General features: G+C 38.4%; 1 protein-coding gene across 4 annotated transcripts in view; it reads left to right on the top strand.

Annotated features, from left to right (window-relative positions):
* ASCC3 (activating signal cointegrator 1 complex subunit 3) overlaps positions 1-11,822 on the top strand; it is a 291,790-nt gene extending 279,968 nt beyond the window's left edge. For 3 of the 4 annotated variants that reach the window (XM_072855573.1, XM_072855572.1, XM_072855574.1), the window contains exons 38-42: positions 2,147-2,298; positions 2,810-2,960; positions 8,736-8,942; positions 10,934-11,109; positions 11,208-11,822. In XM_072855573.1, coding sequence (XP_072711674.1) covers positions 2,147-2,298; positions 2,810-2,960; positions 8,736-8,942; positions 10,934-11,109; positions 11,208-11,328 — 807 coding nt within the window. In that variant the 3' untranslated portion in view covers positions 11,329-11,822. The remainder of the gene's footprint in view (positions 1-2,146; positions 2,299-2,809; positions 2,961-8,735; positions 8,943-10,933; positions 11,110-11,207) is intronic. The other variant, XM_072855575.1, reaches the window with a different exon arrangement.
* Positions 11,823-19,909: the final 8,087 nt, after the last annotated feature.

Below are 19,909 nucleotides of genomic sequence, written 5' to 3'. Positions count from 1 at the left end.
AAAAAGAAAACCATTGATGTTGGGCTGTGAGGTACTATTTCTAGGGTCACTAGGAATGTTATTAGGGTGTTTCAAGGTGCTATGGCTCTTCCTTCAAAAAAGGCAAGTTAAATGTTAAATCTAGATCTTTATTAGCTGAAAGGCACTTTATCCACAATTCATGAGAAATGAGACGTTTGTGTAATACAGGGTAACACTTCAAATATTTTTCTAAGTGTCACTGATCTTATCACCCTGATCTGGAATAAAACCTGTTGAAATTGCATTGTAAACTGCTAAAATAAACTCTGTGACTGGCCAGGACTGAAACTAACTTGTGTCTTTAAACTCAGTATTTCTCCAGAATCAGTGTAATTTAATTGAAATAGCTCTGCGTGTGTAAACAACGCCTTTGTTTAAAGAAGATTTCACTGTTTAGTTTGCCTTAAGTAAATGCTGCCTTTTGTTTGTCTGTAAAACATTTGATTAAATGTAAAGACTTACATAGACAGCTTCTCCTCATTACACTAGTGGCTGGAAAATAAGTTAAAATGATGCAGGTATCTGCTGTCTAAGGAAGTATCAAACAATATCATTTGTCTTTAAAACAAAAACCCATGGAAACATCTTAAGCCTAGTCCTAAAAATCAAACTACAGCTCTCCTAACATTAAGAAGATGGTATTTAAGGAAGTGTTGAAACTGCTCAATATACCAGACTCTTTTCTTGCTTTCTTAAAAAAACATTTTCTAGTATTTTAATCAAACTCCAAATTTCCTACATGGCAAACCACTTTTAAATGCATGACTTCCTACTGAATTAGAGTGTTCTAATATGAAGACCCACACTTTATTGTGATTGTAATGGTACTAAACAACAAAATAAGCAAGATAACTAACATATTATAGCATAATTTTCTTCACCAGCTGAAATGCTTCTGTAAATTGTAATAATTGTTTTAATGTACTCTAGACAGGCTGAAAAGTATATATTCCAATAACTGCCTTTACTATTAAATAAAATTGTGATGAAACCAAAAGCTCACATTTGATCCTTTCTCCTTTGGAAGAACTCTCCTCTTTCAGACTCACCAAACAGAATTGAAGTCCAGTCAGGAAAAGAGCAAGCATAACACTTTTTTCATGTCAGTAGGGCCACTTGCAATGCACAATCCATAATGAATTTTGCAGATTTTGATCTTTATGCTAGTGATACTTACAGTACACCTTGTATTGTCTAAAACATAGTAAGTAGAAATGGAAGAGAAGCTCACCAGACATGGAAGGCAGGATGATCGTTAACACTTCAAAGTGTGATGTGTAGCTGGATAGGGGGTTTTTGTTTGCTTGGGTTTTTTATGTACTTTGGGAAGACTTTTCAGATTCAGGATAGAGATGCCAAAAGAGAGACAGCCAAGCATCCCCCATTCTCAAGACAGTCAGCTGTTTACACCACCAAGGGTGAAATCCATGTTCTTTCTGACTGCTCTTACTCACCCTAAGTAAACTATTAGCTATTTTGTAATCTTTCTTCAAGATTTCAAGTTAGGTGTCAGTGTTGAACAAAACCTCAAAAATGCTCATTAAGCTAAATTTTAGGGATTTTATCTGATCCAATTCAAGAGATTTTTTTAAGTCCGTAGCTTAAAATGAGAATAATAACTGCTACTGGTAAGTGGCTTTAGTATAAATTTTTTAACAAGTGTAAATATGTTGTTGTTGTTTTTAAATAGTTCAAGGATTTTTGAATAAATATGCAATTCTGGCAAAGCTCTCATGTCAAAATACAAACCAATACTGCAGTTAATTGTAACTTCTTCCTTTACAGTAAACTTTGAGATTTATTCCTTTCTGAGTTGGATTATGTAAAAGAGAGATTATTTGTAAGGAAAAGATCCTACCTTCTGCTCTCACCCCCAAAAACATGGTGTGAATTACCTTTTCAAGGGTAAGAGTTGCTGATGATGATGATGCAGGATTTAATCCCTCTTTTTTCAAGGTTAATTCAAAAGGTGCCTACTGCCATCAGTAGAGGTTGAAGTAAATTCCTATGTTGAAGGCCTAGAAATTCCGCTATGTTAAATGTTAAATAAATGTTTTTACTTGTATGAACCAGCTACACAGTCATACCCGCATTCTCTTTTTTTATATATGTCTCATTTGATTAGGCAATGCTGGATGTTGCAGCACATCATGGCTGGCTGGTGACTGCTCTGAATATAACCAATCTGGTGCAGATGGTGGTTCAGGGTAGATGGATACATGACTCTTCCCTGCTTACTTTGCCCAATATAGAGCTACAACACCTTTACCTTTTTCGGTACGTAATTCTTCTAAGCATTTGCAGGTTTGCAATTTCATTCCGCCTCTGACTGCTGATTGTGTTTGAATGCCATCGTTGTGCCCGAGAATGTTCATTAATGCACCAGAAGCAGAACTCATTCTTTCACAGTGATGCTTTCCCAAATGGAGTTTCTGTTTCTGTTTTCAATATTCATTGATTAATTAACCCCCACAGATTATTTTGAGAACCATGATTCCAGACAAATTAACAAGAGATCACTGGAAGGGTTCCAAGTCCTAACAAATCTAACTCTGTATATTAATTATCGCTTTATTTTCATCCATTATAAAAATACATTAGTATCCATCTTAATGTCATAGATAATGCTAAGCTCTGTAGGTGCCTAGATGATGCAGTAATTAATGCTACCCAAAACTAAATGACCAGCATTTAACAGCAGAAACCAGTATGAAGTTTTACCACCAAAACAACTGAAAACAAATGTTTGCTCTCCCTCCCTGGGCATATGCTTTGCTGTCTGTATCAGGAAGTGGAGCCAAGGCAAAAGGAAGAGCGTGCATGGAGGTTACCAAGGACCTATCGAGTGTCTTCCCGAACTAATGGCTGCCTGCGAAGGAAAAGAGAATGTTTTTGCTTCCATTGTGGACAGTGAATTGCAAACAGCACACATTTCCCAGGTAATACTTTCTATCTGCGGTCATTACCAATGTGATTGGAAAGGAAGAGTAGTTGGGAAAAGAAATACTCCCTTCACTTCCCTTCAGCAAATATCATGTGATGTTCTGTATAAAGTGCAACATGTTCGTTGCTCTAATTTCAAGGTACTGCCAGCTTTACAGGGTTTCTTCTCTGCCTGTTTTCTTAATATTATTTTCACTTATTCCCTGCTAACCAGGAAGAGAGTCTGGTTATGGCTGATATTACCACATGTCTTTGCTCTAAAGATGCTTCTCTAGGTCATTCAATCTGCTGAGTGTTATCCACCTTTTCATAGCCAGCTATGCACTAGGAATACATGCATTGCAAATGTCATCGTAGCTGGTTTCTGAAGTGGTCTGTCAAACACCATTTTTTTCTGACAGTACCCTTAGTAAAAGATCCAGCACTCATTTCCTATTTGAAACAGAAAAAGCAGATTAAATTTTCACCCTTCACAGGGGGGAAGAAAAAAATACTATCTCAAAATGTTGAGGCTGCTGGACTCTTATTTTCAGTTTGGTTTTCCAGCCATTTCCAGCAAAGGGCAGCTATATTCCATAGTATTCATCACATGCTAAGCCTATTGATTTCAAATAGATGTACGAAAGATGAAAACTTCAAAAGCTATACTTCAAATGTTTTTTATTTGAATATTTAAAAGCACAGCAATATGTCCTGTGTTTGACTGTTCAGCTTCAGTTAAACCTTTTACTGGTATGCAAACAAGAAGAAAAGTATTTAAATGTCTATAACAGACATCTGCATTTGTAACTAAGTTAACATCAAAATTTTGAATTAAGAAAATGTATTGGCATCAAAACAAGGCTTCCTTTAACAACAGATTTCTAACATAATACACATTGATTTCAGTCTAACTTTCAGATGTGATAAAATATTAGAACATTGTTATAATTAGTTCAGGGAGAACTCAGAAGTAAACTTACTTAATTTATTTGCATAAATTGCCATTCTGTTATCTTTAAAAGCAAATGCAAATTGGCTCTGTCTGATATGATGATGGTTATTTGGCTCAAAAGTGCTTCAATTTGCGTAGCAATCTGGTGTCGTCTCTGCAGTGAGGCGATCCCAGGTAACATACAAATCCTGAATTATTCCAGAAATTAGTATGTTTAAAGCATCAATTTAAGTGCTAATTGCAGTAGTAATGAGAAAAAGCAGTACTACTGTGAGATTTGCATCTACTGCCCCATCAGTATGCCTGGAACGGCTGCTGACTGGCAGAGGATTTGGCTGCTAATTAAATAATTGTATGCATGGCAGTGTTCTCATCTGATTCAATAGATGAAGATTAATCCTCAGATAAATATGTTTGGCTGGTATTGAAATGTCTTAGCAGTTTCTTCAAAAATAGCTTGTGTGTTATGTGGTGTGTACGTTCACACTGTGAACGACTCTATGCCTCTATATGTCTATGTTTGTAAATACAGATGCATATAAGAGGGAAAAACATAATGCCGTAGCATCATACAAGGAGAAAGTTTCATTTCCGTGAGTTGGGAATGGCCATACTGGGTATAGCAAAGCCATGACTGTATTATGCAGGTCATTGCAAATGTGGAACATTTATACCAGCATTTTATATTCTTTACGACATTTTCTTTCAGAAAAAAACTATTGTAATACATTGTAGAGAATTAAAATTCATATTGAGACTGCCTGTTGAGTACCTTCATATGTCAAGTCCTTCAATGCACACTTAGACAGGGGCCAACCAAGAGAAAAATTCTTCAATAAATAATGCATCTTTATGATACATTTTCTATAATGAAAGACTGTAAGATTACAGAGTTTAAGCCTAGCATTCTGGCACCCAACCTGAACAAAGTCACATAAAGTGGTAAATACACCACTAAATTACGAAAAACATTCTTTTCCTAACAAACCTTTTACTCACAGTATATTGAACCTATACCTTAAACCTGTTACTAGCATGAAACTGGTAAAAACAGCTTGAGCTTTACATAAATTTGAGGCAGACAGGAAAAGGAAGAAATTTCACATTTGGAAAGAAGAAAATGTCTTTTAAGCAGATTGGTAATTAATTTTTAAATAGCAGCTCTTGAAGCTGCTCATGGATTTGGAATATTAGGCTGAGTCCTGGGGAGACAGGTTATTGGCAAAAATGCTAATGATGTTATCAAAGGTTCATGAAGAACTTCTCGTGTGATTATGATTTGAATCTATGGGTTTGGTAGGTAAATATATATATAGTATATATGTACATGCACACATTGGGCATCTTGATATATTTAAAAGGAGATAATACGTGTTTGTGTCATCCTACACAGCAAAAAACAGTAAAATTGTCCAGAAATACCTAAGTGGCATGGGAGCCTGAGTTTAATTTTCCAAAAGTTAGTTACAATCCTAAACCTCATTGAAAGTCAGCGGGGCTTTAAAAGCTGACAGCCGAAATTAAAAAACTATTTAGACTGTAACTCTGATCTTTGGCCTAAGCTCCATGTTTGTTTCAAGTGATTCATTCAGAATCATATTTCTTTAACAAATCTTCTTCAGTTTCTAAGTCACTTGGGCATTAGGCACCTTTTAAAATACTAAGCTGATATTTATGGTATTGAAAGAGAAAAAAGAAACCTCAAGATTGAAAAAAATATTATCCCTGCTGTAGTATTAGCTGCTCTTCCTCTGGAAGTATCTGTGTTCCTATAATCTTCTTTTTCATTTTCAGCTGCTACTACTTGACTTCTTTCCTCAGTAAGAAAAGCATTTCTGCATTTTCTCCATGTTGCATGGATGATAAAAAGGCAGCCTGCTGTCCATACTGTATCAATGATCAAGCAGTACTAACTTTGCCTATAATTTTCAAATATGCAAGGCCTGGAGAATGACATATTACAACTACTTTCTTATCTAATTAGAAAGTTACTCAGAGTTACTTGGTTTTGTTTGCACTGTAAAAGCTACATGAGGACACAACAGCCTTTGACAAACAGAATATGTTGGGGTTGTACAGTATAAACCAGACCAAATCATAGCCTTCAACAGAGTGACAGGTAATACCACTAAAGGAGTTAATACATTATGATCTCTGCTGAAATTAAACTTTGTTCTAACATAACTGCAACAGCTCTTGTCCTCTGAGATAGTACACATAAAAGTTTTCCAGGTAAATGATACGTAAAGTATAACCAAAGGGGTGATCGGGTTGGTCGACATCAGGGTGCCTCTACTGAACACAGCAGAAGTGCACTGCTTGGGTGCACGGAGGGTCTCACACAGCAGGTCTGTACCGTTCCCACAGTAAGCTTTGTCTTGAAAACCTTTACATTAAACAGAAAATCATTTGCCAGTTAAGGTGTTACTGCTCAAGTTGTCTCACCCAGTGTGATCTGCTGGAGGTGATTTTAGTAGTGTCTTGGGTGTTAAATGTAGCAAAATCCTGGCAACAACTAATTAATTAAGCATGTCTGTGGTGTTTTTTCTCCTTCTTCAAGGTGCTGCCTTTTTTTCCCCCTTTTGCCTTTCAGAGTTGGGACACAGAAGGATCTCTTTTCCCTTAACGTTCTAGCTGTTTATTTTCTGTTATAATTTTGCTGTCCTTTCTTAGCTAAGGCACGATGAAGACCATCAGTGCAATTCATTGGTGTCCCCTGCTTTTACACTGCACTTCCCGCGTGCTCACAGCTGGCCCTCCCCACCTTCTCCATTGAACAGACACAGCTGTTCCTGCAGCACACAGAAGAGGGAAGAGAGAGAGAGATTAGTTTTAGCCTAAATCAGTTTTCTCATTTAGTTCAGCCAGGCTCTGGTAATGCAGCCATTTTAATCCGACCTAAGTCTGCGCTGCAGCCGAAATGGGCAGTCCTGCCCTCCCCATGCCATTTTCACCTCTCCTGACCTAGCTCACTGCACAGCTGCACAAACGCTGTGACTGGTTCGGGCGAGGAGGTGGGAACAAGCATCTGGGGACGAGGGGAAGAGGGACCGTATCAACCCTCGCGCTGACAGTCAAAATGGCCTGTAGCCAAGTGGCTACATGAATACTTGTGCCAGCAGGGGAGGAGGCTGGACCACTTCTTTCAGTGGCACTGAAGGTTCATGCTTATTCAGAGTACTCAAGGATTAGAGAATATGCTTCCACAATCAGCTTTAAGCTGATCTAGGTTCATGCTGTCACCAAAATGATTAGCAAGCTGATCCATCTAGCTGCACAATCACAGCATGGTAGTGCCAACATATCGGGGATGGAGCTGGGGGCAGCGAGCTGGCGAGGAGGATGCTGGAGAGAGAGACAGCCCCACCTTTTCCTACAGCAGTGCGATCTTAGGTCTGCTTACCCTGGCTGCTGTATCCCTAATTACATATTAATATTTACCATTATTGTCAGTATGAATCACGGCAATGATGTCTCCAAAAAGCGAACTGAGCTTTTATTAGGGCTCTATGCCTTCCAGCACAGAAAAAGTAATCAGAGACACATCAAGTACAATCTAAATGAAAATAGATTTTGTTGAAACGCAATATGGTCAAACCAATGCATGAAAAATAAAATGTACTTTAGTTTTTCCAGATAAAACATTTCCGTTCCATGCCAGTATTGCCCATGCGACTATGGCTACCCTCTTCATTCCCACAAGTTCCCATTTTGACATTTGCTGGCTCTTTACCAAGATCAATATTCTTCTTTCCTTCTTCTCCTTCCCGCCCTCTAGCTTTTCATATGTGGTGTTTGAAACATGGGTGAAGTGCTGATTCCTATTTTGTTTTGGGGGTGGAGGGGAAGGAGGGCAGGGCAGAGGGTGGTTCTTGGTTTTTTGTTTGTTTTTCTTCCAGTGCCAGCCTCATCTATCTTTTTCAGCCATAGTGAGGCCACAAACCACTGCGTCCATTCCACAGCCCATTTTTCCGTTTCTGCTTCCTAACACATTTCATTGAGTGAAGATGCTGATTTTCTTTTTACTGAATGAAAGCCTGCATTACTACCTTCCATTTTTGTCACAGCTTCTCAGAGCTGCTTTTCCTTGTCTGATGGAGAACAAAATGAGAGATACATAGGGCTGCATTTTCAGGATGCCTCTTTAAGGTTGAAGAGAGCGGCATGTTCAGCTACACAAATTGTATGCCTCTAACGACAGTTCTCTGCACAAGGATGAGAGAAAGTTGAGGGCCTGTTGCAGTTCATGAGAAACCAGAGACTTATGATTCCTCAGGAGGACTGCAAGAAGGAGGGTTCGTGAAGATCGATGCAAGAAAACCTTTTAAAAAAACCTAGGGATAACTTTGGATATGCAGTTGAACTTTTGGTTAATTATCTGAACTGATCCTCTGAACTCTCTGAGGTTTGCCCATTGCTAATTAGCACTGCAGTGACTTGTTCTTTATGGATTATGCTAAGGAAGTTTAACTTAAAACTTAATTATACTAGTTTTTAAGTGGCTTATAGGGAAAAAATACTTTAATCGGGAGCGGTAAGGAATTTTTCCTGTGTTCAGACATCAGTAATCTCAGTGAGGCATGTATAACATGCTTGAGGAGTCTCACGTTTGTTTTATTTGCTTAGAAGAAAGTAAGTAGAGTAAGAGGTTAATGAAAAGTCTTTTATGCTTATGATTGAGAGTCTTATGATTATATATGATATTCTAATACATAATAAAATATTATTAGTATAGAATAAATATGTCGACTGCACATTGAATTGTTATTGTTACAGTGACAATGGTCTGAATTGTACAGATTGTCTGGTAATCCCCAGGGATCTGTTTTTTCTACAGGCTTGGAATTTCTTGTCCCATTTGCCAATTCTAAACGTCAGCCTGAGCATTAAGGGCTGTTGGGATGACACAGTTCAGCCACAGAACGAAGTGCCTGTTCCTTCTTTGGCAGCAGACATGCGAGACGACAAAAGATGGATCAAATTGCATGCTGATCAAGAGTATGTGCTCCAAATAAATCTGCAGAGAACCCAGATGGGCTATCAGGTAGATTAATTTATCATTTCCTTCCCAAGTGCACAAGTTTCCAATAATGCATTTACATTATCAATAATGCTTTACACAGCATAACAGGGTTTTTCATGGTTTAAGTATTATGTAAATTATAAACACTTTCAAAGCCTTTTCTGTGTTAGTAATGAAGCAAATGTTTTTTCAGGTTGCAATAGGATAGTAAATAGCCTCCTAAGGTAAAATCCTAGCCCAAGTCAAGTCAATGAAAAAAAATCTCTCGTTATTTTTTACAAACCAGAAACTCATAAAGTTCATATGCTTGGGTTCTATAAGCAGTGACAGTAGAGAAGGTAACTTCACAGGCAGTATTTAAGTACTCGCCCGCCCCAGACTCCCACCACTTGTACTTTTGCATATCCTGCTCCCCCAAACCAGTTTATAAGCTTCCCTATTATATTCCCATGTACCTCCAAACTGCACAGCAGACCCATACCTATCAGTATCTCTCTACTCATAACACATCCTCAGGCCTTTACTGAGGATCTTGTCCTCATATTTTACTTCTACTGAAGTAATTTTTGAACAGCTCCTAGAACAACTTCTACACACAATTATTTTCCACACCCAAATTTCAGTCCCACCCCTTTGCCCAGTTAAAGCAGATCCCATTTCCTCTTGGGCTGGTCACCTCACTGGGCCCTAAGCAAGTCTTCTTGTGCCAAGCCAGAAACACCAGCAGCTCCACAGGTTTCCAACTGCCCTGCCCATAGCAGCAGTAACTTGCTGTACCTGTTTGTCGGCTCTTGGAAGAGTTAAGACCATGCCTCCTGCATTCAAATCAGGCACTGCTGACACTGTAGCTATCACTTACTCATAGATGCGGTTTTTTTGTCATTTGCATACCATTAGTGGCATATGGACCACCATGATTATAATTTTGCTAATGAATTTCTCTAACATTCAAACCACTAAGAATTATAATTACCAGCATTTTTGTTAAGATATGAAGAAGAGTTCAAGATATAAGCAGAGAACAGTTTTAGATGTTAGTTCTGAGACTCTTAAGACAACTTCATTTTGATAAAAATAATAGCAGAGATAACGTATGTTCTGTTGGTAAATCCTGAAGTTAACTTACATTAGTTAAAGAATTATATTTGAAAAGTAGTATTCTTTCCCAAAAGACTTCTTGTCCTGACTACAGCAGGTTCTCCGTAGCTTCAAGGGGAGACTGTCTCATTTGTAGGAAGGAAAAAGGGTCAAAGCTCCTCCCTAAGTCGTTCTATTTGCTGTGCCAGTTACTGACAGAGACTTTTCCTAACCAGAAGCCACAGAAAAGAAGGGAGCAGGAGCATTTCATGCAGTCATCACTGTTTTATAAACCTCTCCTAGAATTTGATCCCTCTTTTGTAAGAAACAGCTGGATCAAACTGTTTATGAAGCTTCATTGCTATGGTGGTGCTTTTTCTTCTGTATAAATCTTCAGTAAAACCTTTCCATCTACAGAACACGAAATGAATGCTGACTGAGTGTGCATCATTATATCTTCGGCTTTCAGCAGCAAAGTCGCGGTCTTAAAGAATCACTGACATAATCTTTCCTTTTGCTATATCAACCTCAAATAAAGACTTCAAGTGCTTGGTTTGTCTTTAAATAATGCTAAACAATATTGTTCAAGATTAATATAAAGACACAAGGTTTACAATTAACCCTTCTGCAGAGAACAGCATTTGGAATACATTCGATGAAATTACAAAAAGGGAACAGTATTTCCATTCAAGTTTTAATAGCTTACAAAATAAGTGGAATAGTATCGCATATTCTGGGTTTTTCTCTGTGGACTGTGATTTTTTTTTTTTAAACCCTTCGTCTGGAAATAAATAAAAATATTTTAGTCTGGCTAAATTATTGTCTTATGTAAAAATTCACGACAATGTGTTTTTGAGGTGTTTGTCATTCAAGGAAGAAAGGCATTTTGGAAAGGTGATTTCTGGTTTTACTAAACTGTTTCTTTTCCCCAACAGGGAAAGCAAGACAGTAAAGCAGTGGCTCCTCGATTCCCCAAAGTTAAAGATGAAGGATGGTTTTTGATATTGGGAGAAGTTGATAAAAAAGAACTCATCGCCCTGAAGAGAACTGGATATGTCAGAAATCGAAATACTGTTTCTGTTGCTTTTTATACTCCTGAAACTCCTGGGAAGTATGTAAAATTTAAAAATTAAGTTCTCTTAGTGATTATCTTTTCCAAGTAGTCAAGACCTAATTTCCAAACTAATGATTCTGCTTTTTACATTGTAGGTGTATCTACACGTTGTATCTCATGAGTGACAGTTACCTTGGCATGGACCAACAGTACAATATTTACCTGAACGTTATACCAGCTAGTACTTCAGCACAAGTCACAACAGAGGTGTCTTGATGCTATGAGTCACCTGGCTCTGAAGTAAGGTGATCTGAAAAGTCCATTTAAAAGAACTGGTCTTGCAGCTAAGACATCTGGTCATTCTGGACATCCAAAAATGCGTTTGCCTTAGTGGAGCCAACTTCAAACCTCAAGACAACTCAGAAATTGAACGTGACTACTGTATTGACTCTGGTAACACAGAGTTAGCCACAGTGGCCTTACTCCTTTATGAAGATTTGTCTTTTCTTGTTTCATCTTTCTTCTTTCAGAAGTCATATTGTTAATTGACTTTTGACACATCAAAATAAAAGACTAAAAGATATTGTAATTTGTGCAAATTTAGGGCTATAGTCTTCGTTTTGAAAAGTGTTCTGAAGCCTATGTATTAATGTAGTTTGAATAGTCAACTTTTTTAATTTATAGGGGAAAATACAAAATTTGATCTAAGAACTGCTGAAAATATTGATGGATGTGTTATATTTCATGTCTAATAAAGATAAGTCCATAAGAATGTTTTGCATTAGATTTTTTAGTGTAAAATATGAGATATATAGTAACAAAATCCTCCTCTTACACATACTATATTTTGAAGGAGATAATCTAAAGGAAAAATTTCACAAATTTATATTAATTAGATATGCAGTAAATCTTGTTATAAAGGCATGCCAAATAGTATAAAATATTTCCAGTATAGCAATGATGCTATTTATATAAATCATAATTAAAGTTTACCCTTTACATGTATGTATATATATATACACACACCATACATATATATTACATATTTACAATTTCTTTAGTGTTTTTTCCTGAATTTTGAAGGACTAAGGCGCATAAAATCAGGTGTTGTGGTCTAGGGTTCGGTGCTAAAGTGGGCAACTACATTCTGTAGAATGTAGTTGGGAGAGGGAGGCTCCAAAAACGGGGTTTACAGCAGACAGCTTGCTGAGCAAGGAAGAGTTCTGCCAGGCGATAGGTAGTGTCTAAGAGATGCCCAGCTCAATGATAGTACTATGGAGGCACTTCCATCTGCAAGACATAAAGCTAAAGGGAGAACGTAGCAGCATCTTTCTGCACAATGAGACTGCTTACCTCGATCTACACATCCTGAGGTCAGTCCTCTTCTCAGCCTTAAGGGGATTCAAGATGCTGAGTGAGTACTTGGAGGCAATATACTGCAAAAACATCTCACCCATCTTCATTCAGATAGACTAGACCTTAAACTGAATATTAATACTTGAACTTGTTCAGCTTTGCATTTAGCTGATAAGCATTACCTCTCTGAAGGATCATTTTGCTATCATTTCCGTTGTGTTCCACCAGATGAAATAATACAGCGGAGTTGTTGCCTGGAAGCTTCCCAGGGAAAAATTACGCTGGTGGTGCTGCACCCAGGTAGAATCACAGCATGGTTGAGGTTGGAAGGGACTTCCGGAGGTCATCAGGTTTAATGCCCCTCCTCAAGCAGGGCCACCTAGAGCTGCTTGCCCAGGACTATGTCCACACAGCTTTTTAATATCTCCAAGGATGGAGACTCCACAACCTCCCTGGGCAATCTTGTGCCAGTGTTTGGTCACCCTCACAGTAAAAAAGTGTTTCCTGATATTCAGAGGGACCCTCCTGTGTTTCAGTTTGTGCCCATGGCCTCTGGTCCTGCCACTGGGCACCACTGAAAGGAGCCTGGCTCCATCTTCTTTACACCCTGCTTTCAGGTATTTATACACGTTGATGAGATCCCCCTGAGCCTTCTCTTCTCCAGGCTGAACAGTCCCAGCTCTCTCAGCCTTTCCTCATGCAAGAGATGCTCCAGTCCCTTCACCATCTTCATGGCCCTTCGCTGGACTCTTTCCAATACATCTCTGCCTCTCTTGTACTGGGGAGCCCAGAACTGGACAGTACTCCAGGTGTGGCCTCAGCAGTACTGATCACCTCCCTCAACCTGCTCACAATGCTACATTGCAGCAAAGAGAAGGCTGGCTGGTTTGAAAGGGTCAATGGTTAAACATTAATTTATTTCATATCTATCCAGCACCTCTAAATGGTGAGAAAAGTTTTTAAAATAATCAATTCTGTAGTGGAGTGTTTTCAGAGAACTTCACATCACCTGATTATGTTAAAAATTTTATATTTCATTATTATAGGTTGACTTGATTGCCTAACAAAGTGGGCCAATAATAGAAAAAGTTGTCACTATATTTACAGCCTGCTAGATGACAAAGGCCGCCTTTGCCTTTTAGACTATATCCAATATAATACAGTGTTGTGTCACACAGCAAACAGGTTTTTTTTTTTCAAATTGGTAGGCAAAAGTTTGGTTATGCCCACGCACTTAGTCCTACACCCATTCTTAAGAGAATTGTTTTCTCTAATCTGCAAGTAAATTTTCACAGAAATTAAGTCCTTTCTTTGGGAAAATTCTTGGCTGAAGCAATATATTGTCCCTCAACAATTTTAATTAATTAGGAAAAAAAAGCTATGCCACAGTCAAACAACATACCAACATAGTGACGCTAGCTCTTGTTGCTTTGTAAATGCACATGACAAAACAGTCTAACTGCAGACTAGCAGACAATAGCTTCAGTATTCTGTATTAATCAATTAAAGAGTTTCTGTAATGTCATTTGTACCATTTGTACTTTGGTTTGGAAATATTGTATTTAATTTCCTAGCATGTTAATTGTTTTTAGAAATAGTTTGGTGACATTTCTAAATAACATATTTGAAAGTGGTTTTTTTTAACAGAAGTATTGGATTCATTAAGACAAAGTCTGAAGTAATATAGAATGAATTTAAGCAAATTGATTAGAATCAGTATTTATCTGAAAAAATCTGAAAGAAGGAATTCTGATGCATTTGAAACAGCTGCTTAGAAGGAACAATCAATATGTTCAATCCAGTGATATCTAATGGTGCAAAGTGACAAAAGCTGGGTAATAGAAGTATGAAAATCAAACACAGAATTAAAAAAAAAAGATAAATAAATACTTTGGTGATGTAATTATCACCATTATGGATAAATGAGCAAATTGACAGCACATACAGAAATTTTTAATGTTAAGTTTCTCATTCCAGTTCGCAAGCAGGTTTTTCTTTTTTTCTTTTCCCCCTTCTGGGAGCAGCTACAGTTAGTGCCTGCCTGCTCAGGTATGATACTTCTTCCAAAACTTGGAAAGAGCAGCAAAAAACATGCCCGTCTTGTGTATGGAGATGTATTTAAGTCTGCCTACGTGACTTCACCCTTTCCATGTTACCCTGTCCTAATCTGGTAATGGCATTGCAGCAGTACTTAGCAGGAGCTAGAGGAGGTTTGGGTATGTACAACCATCCCCCATCTCTTCCTAAGGATCTCTTACAATACAATCTGTTATTTAGAACCTTACTTAAGGCTTTGGTTCTAGTCCAGGTCCTGAATGTATCACAGTGGCACCATGAAGCCATCTTCAGTACTGCAGGTCTTTCTCTTCTGTTGGAAATTGAATCTTTGTAGGCCCTAATTCCACCCAGATTAAATAGGGTTCTATGCTGCTGACCCAAAATCCTCTTCCTCATTATTAGTTTGCTTCTAGAGACCACCTCTAGATGGTCATCCTGAAGGAAACTTCAAGAAGTCTCAGTCATCAACCTCCATCCCAGGCCTAGTATAAGACTTGAACGTTCACTGAATAGGCTGCATTTAAATAAAGTTTTGTAATTCCAATTTTCTAGTTCTGGGAGGTACTTACAAAGAGAAGAAAGCATCCTGTGTGCATCATCTCTAGCACATCACAGCCTGAATCCAAATTCCTATGTTCCTCCCTTGCTCAAGAAAAAGAGGCTGTGATATTTTTAAGACAGTTTGATGAACTGGCCCAACAGGCATCAGTTCGCTATGAAGAGGCTTATTTACTGCAGCCGGTTCTTAAATCATCACTTTCTTGTCTTGCCTCCACCCCTCCATTTAAGGTAGACTTCCCTTTACCTCCTCCACAGATATTTTCCACTACCTGTAAACCCTACAGTCACACCTGTTCAGAGACAGTTCTCCATATTAGTGGCAATAAATTATCACAGAAGGAATTTGTTAAGCTTATCTCTCTATGATATGGTATGAACACTATTCTAGCCTATGTAGTAAGTACTGAAGCAAGGTAATACAAGCAAATGGTGTATATTTTTTTTCCACATCCTAAAGGTCTCCACAAGAAAATCTGAACTAATGCTGAGAGCAGAAAAAAAAATCTGTATGATAATTCTGTAACCAGAAAGCCAAGCCACGGGTGTAAAAAGAAGCCACCCATCCATCCAAGTGTGCTTTACACCTCATACGAAATGCTAAATTTGTGTAAGTGATTTTTATATAAACTTTTTCTATCATTATTGATAAAAGAAAGGGGAAACTGAAAATCCCTCCAAGCTTTGCAGTAAGAACCTTTTTGCTGTGCAGGTTAGAAGAGATACAGAAAAGCATATGGTTATTCCTGTTAGAATGAATGCTAAAGGGCAATGGACAAAAAGGAAAAGGCCGTGTCAACTAAAATTGCAAACGTTAAAAAAGTGGGGGGAAAAAAAATCACCCCCAGCATCAATGCATTTTTCAAAAGCCCAGTGACTTGGGACAAAAAATGAGGAGCTGAAGCACATCATATTGATCATAGCAAGGGATGATACTTACAATGCAACATCAGCCATTCTTCAGTTTGACATACTGTCAAATCTAGCCAAAATACCAAAATGCTTACAGATATAAAAAGGAAGAGAACCACAGCACCACCACATCTAGTTAACAAAAGAAGTTCCAGCATCCTGAAAATATCAGAAGTACTACATGTTAATGCACTGTACAAAGAAGGCAATGCAATTTTTATTATTTCTAGGGAAACTCATTGAAAGGATGGAGTATATAGAAAGCCTTGCCTAAAGCAACAGACTTGGTATAAACAAGGATTGGTCCATTTATATGCAGCTGGCATTCCTCTCCTAGATAAAATCCAGTTTGGAGGAGGCACCTTCCTTTAGCATTCTAGTGGTGACAGAAGGTTAAAACATGAAATGCTTTTGCAGAAGGATTAATACAACAGGTTGAACATGCACTGTGTGTTTAGGCCGCACTATAACAGAAAGACCTTTGCTTATTCTGATTCTGGTTGAATGAGTAAGCAGGTGGGAGCTGCAGATGATGCATGGGTCTGAAGGAACTACATGCAGATATTTACACTTACCACAAGTTGCAAACGATTATTAAAGTTCTTGTTTCATAACAGTTTGAAAAAAGAAAAAGAAAATGGTGGGATTCACCTCTAGGACAGGATACCTAAATGTAATTGTCTCTGCAGGTAATGGAGGTGTCTAAGCTCCTGTTAGAGGAGATGGGATTAACTGACCTGCCTGCGCTGCCTAAACCCATTTGAAATCACCAGACTATCCAGCTCTTTTAAATCTTATGTATGCTTTCCATACATATATTAGCAAGTAGTGCAGTCCAGTACAAGGAGATCCATAGAAGGAAACAGTGCTGAGGGCAGTGTTCCCACTGTACCTGTTTGGGAACTATACAGCTCCAGTGTAGTCCAATGCACTGAATACATGCGAGTTACTGAGCACTTCAGGTACGCTCCTGGATCGCATCTGCTAGGTTAGTTGCAGCGGAAAGAAATCCTCTTCCCATGCTTGAGGACACTGCAATGTGCATCAACACACGAGGAGCAGAGCTGATAAGAGACTCAGCTCAGAAACACATTTCTAGTTTGTCCCAAAATGCTAATGTAAACACACCCTACTAGCCCAAGGAGGATGTCCTGGGCACCCTATAATATCCTAAATGGCACTAGAGGATTATGCTCAGGCAATTGATTCAAGCGCTCATCTACTTAGAGTGAGCTGAGTCACTCACCAAAATCCAGATTCTATTAGAGCTCTACTAAGTGTGAGAGTTATAGTGGGAGCTTAGAGGCCTTCTGTGCATTGAACTCTGTACATATCCAAACAGCATTACCTAATTTTAGGTTTTCCAGCTAAATTGCACACCTTTGGCCTTGATTTAGTTGCTTACACGCAGATATCTAGTGCCATTTAATATGCAATATCTCACCCGGCCTCTACATTCAGCTCCAGAAGAACGTGCGCCATCTGCAGAGTGCTATCAGACATGAAACATGATGCTGTTGTATCTGTCACTCTCTGTGGATGCCTCAGGTAATCCAAGGCATCTGAAATAGCACTAGGTATCTACACTCAGCTAACCAAATTGAGCCCTTACTACTTGTTTAGTCATACGTAAGCCATTCAGTTGCTTATCTGCATCTAATGCACTTTAAAATCACCAAGGCTATTTCAGTTACCATGCCAGAAGACAGCATATCTTCCACAGGTCTTGTGTCACTTCTGCTATCCCCGTGCAGATATGCCAATATCATGGGGTGGATACCTACAAACTCAAGCTTAATTAGGTAATCAAGCCCATGCTATTTTGTAAGTCAGAAAAAGTTTAAGTGTTCAAAATTCTCTCTTCCATAGTACAGTGCAAGCTATTTTATGAGAAGGGAGAATTCTCCTGCTTCATGAGAAGAAACATTTGCTGACAAAAGGTTTGGATGACATAGGATGCCCAGACAGGCATGTGAGCTACAAAAAGGTGAGTAGGGCTGCTGCTGAGAATGGTCGCTCCATTTCTGCTTACACACTATGCCTATTCTATCGGCTATGTTTGATTCCCACCTGTCTTTTTGAAAAGCATATCTTGTTAAATGACATGTCTTCTCAGAGCACACTGCACTTCAGCAGGCTGTGCCAAGACTTACATCTGCAGAAATTTTGATGCACATTTTTCTCAAGTGATTTGCAAAAGCTCGGGAATGAACTAATCACGGTTATTATTAATGTCACACACCGGTAGCAGTAACAGGTTAAGCTGCTTTCATGAAGTGTGTGAAGGGAACTTCTATATTAAAGGAACTTCTCTGGAAAGCAATGGTACTGCTTGTACTAAATGAGTCTCTGTGCAAATAATTCCTACAGAGGATTCAATCTAGACAGAAGAAACAAGCTCTATAGAAAAGGATTCTCCACAGTGATTACGCCATCCTGCAATTAAATATGTTTACAATATGTATTGTACTCAGATCTTCTAATGAGCTCCATACTGCATCAATGTGATTTGAATCCAGGACTCTCCAAGTCAGCAAGCCTTTCTTCTGCATCTCTATTCCTAGAAAATCACAACCACCTTCTCTGCTCAAATCTCTCCTCAGAAATAAAGAACGTGAAATCTTCGCTAAGCCTATGCATTAGGCTTCACCGCTGCTTTTTTCCTCCAGCTTAGTCTTGTCCTACCAAGGCTCTCAATAAAAACATGCACCCAAAATAGAAGGCTTGTATCTCTCCTTGCAGAAGATCCGTACACAGCAGAATTGGTGACATCTCATTACACAATGACAAGGATCACACAGGTCAGAGGAGAAGATGGAGATCTCCTTGAAAATATCATAAGTGACCACTGAGGGGGGGGTGTCTACATCTAGATTTTAGAATAGAAATGAGAACATGGGAGGAAAAGGAAAGTAAACAAAGACATTGGCTATTGTATATGTGCTAGAAAACCAATGGAATAAATAATGAAAAGTGTTCTGTGCTGAATATTATCATTCCCAATAATAAGATTCCCACTAATTGTAATGACAGCAGAGGTGAATTGGGCATTTTTGAAAAATCATGCTCTCGATAACGTGATACATGGACAAATAGTTATAAGGCTATGCTGTTAATTACTGGCAAGAAGAACAGTAGAAAAGGGAGTCTAGAAATATCACCATCTTTTTCTAACTATGTTCTAAATCTCTACATAAATCTGATAAACAGCATTCTTCACACACTAGCAAATTTGCACCTTGGAATGGAAATAACTCAGTTGCTACCATGTAGTGCTAATGTGGGAAAATTAGGCTTACATATTTGACAGCAGTACTTTCTTCTGGCTAACAGGGCAAAATTGCTTCAGATGCCAATAACACGTGGTGAGTTCCCATCATGTATTTGTCAGCAAATCCAACTAATTAGGGACTAATTACTCATTGTAGTAGCACAGTAATATCAGGTTCTGATAAACTGTCATCTTTGTAGCTGTGAAGATTCTGCAATTAAGCCTTATTTTATTTTCTGAAACAACTGCAATGACTAAAGGGAGAGCTGGAAAAAACACTGAGAGGATTCTGCCATCTCCATAAAAAGGCCCCTTCATTCACCCAGGCCAAAGCAAGATCTATCCCTAAATTTTTTATTTTTTTTTTTTGCTATTTTGCCCTATCTAAAATACAACATAAAATAGTTCAGCTCTGTACCAAGAGACTACATGAGTATTTAACAGTTTACCCCAGTTACAGAATCTTGTTTCTTTGGCACGGCTCTGCCCTGTCCCATCCCACCCCTCCACCCCTGCCCACACAGTCGCTCATGTTATACTTGGACTAAGCTTTCTGGGATAGGACCTTTAGGGGAATTTCATTCTCTGTTTATAGGACACATAGCACAGAGGGAGTCCTGGTCCATGATTAGGTTCCTGCAACCTGAGATCTACAAATAACTGCATAAGGCCTTACTGTGCTAAACTCAAAATATGACGCAA

The sequence above is a fragment of the Ciconia boyciana genome, chromosome 3 (genome assembly GCF_034638445.1).
Source record: "Ciconia boyciana chromosome 3, ASM3463844v1, whole genome shotgun sequence".
In the NCBI taxonomy this organism is placed as follows: Eukaryota; Metazoa; Chordata; class Aves; order Ciconiiformes; family Ciconiidae; genus Ciconia; species Ciconia boyciana.
Note: the sequence above shows the minus strand (reverse complement) of the source record. Positions and strands in the feature narration are given on the sequence as shown.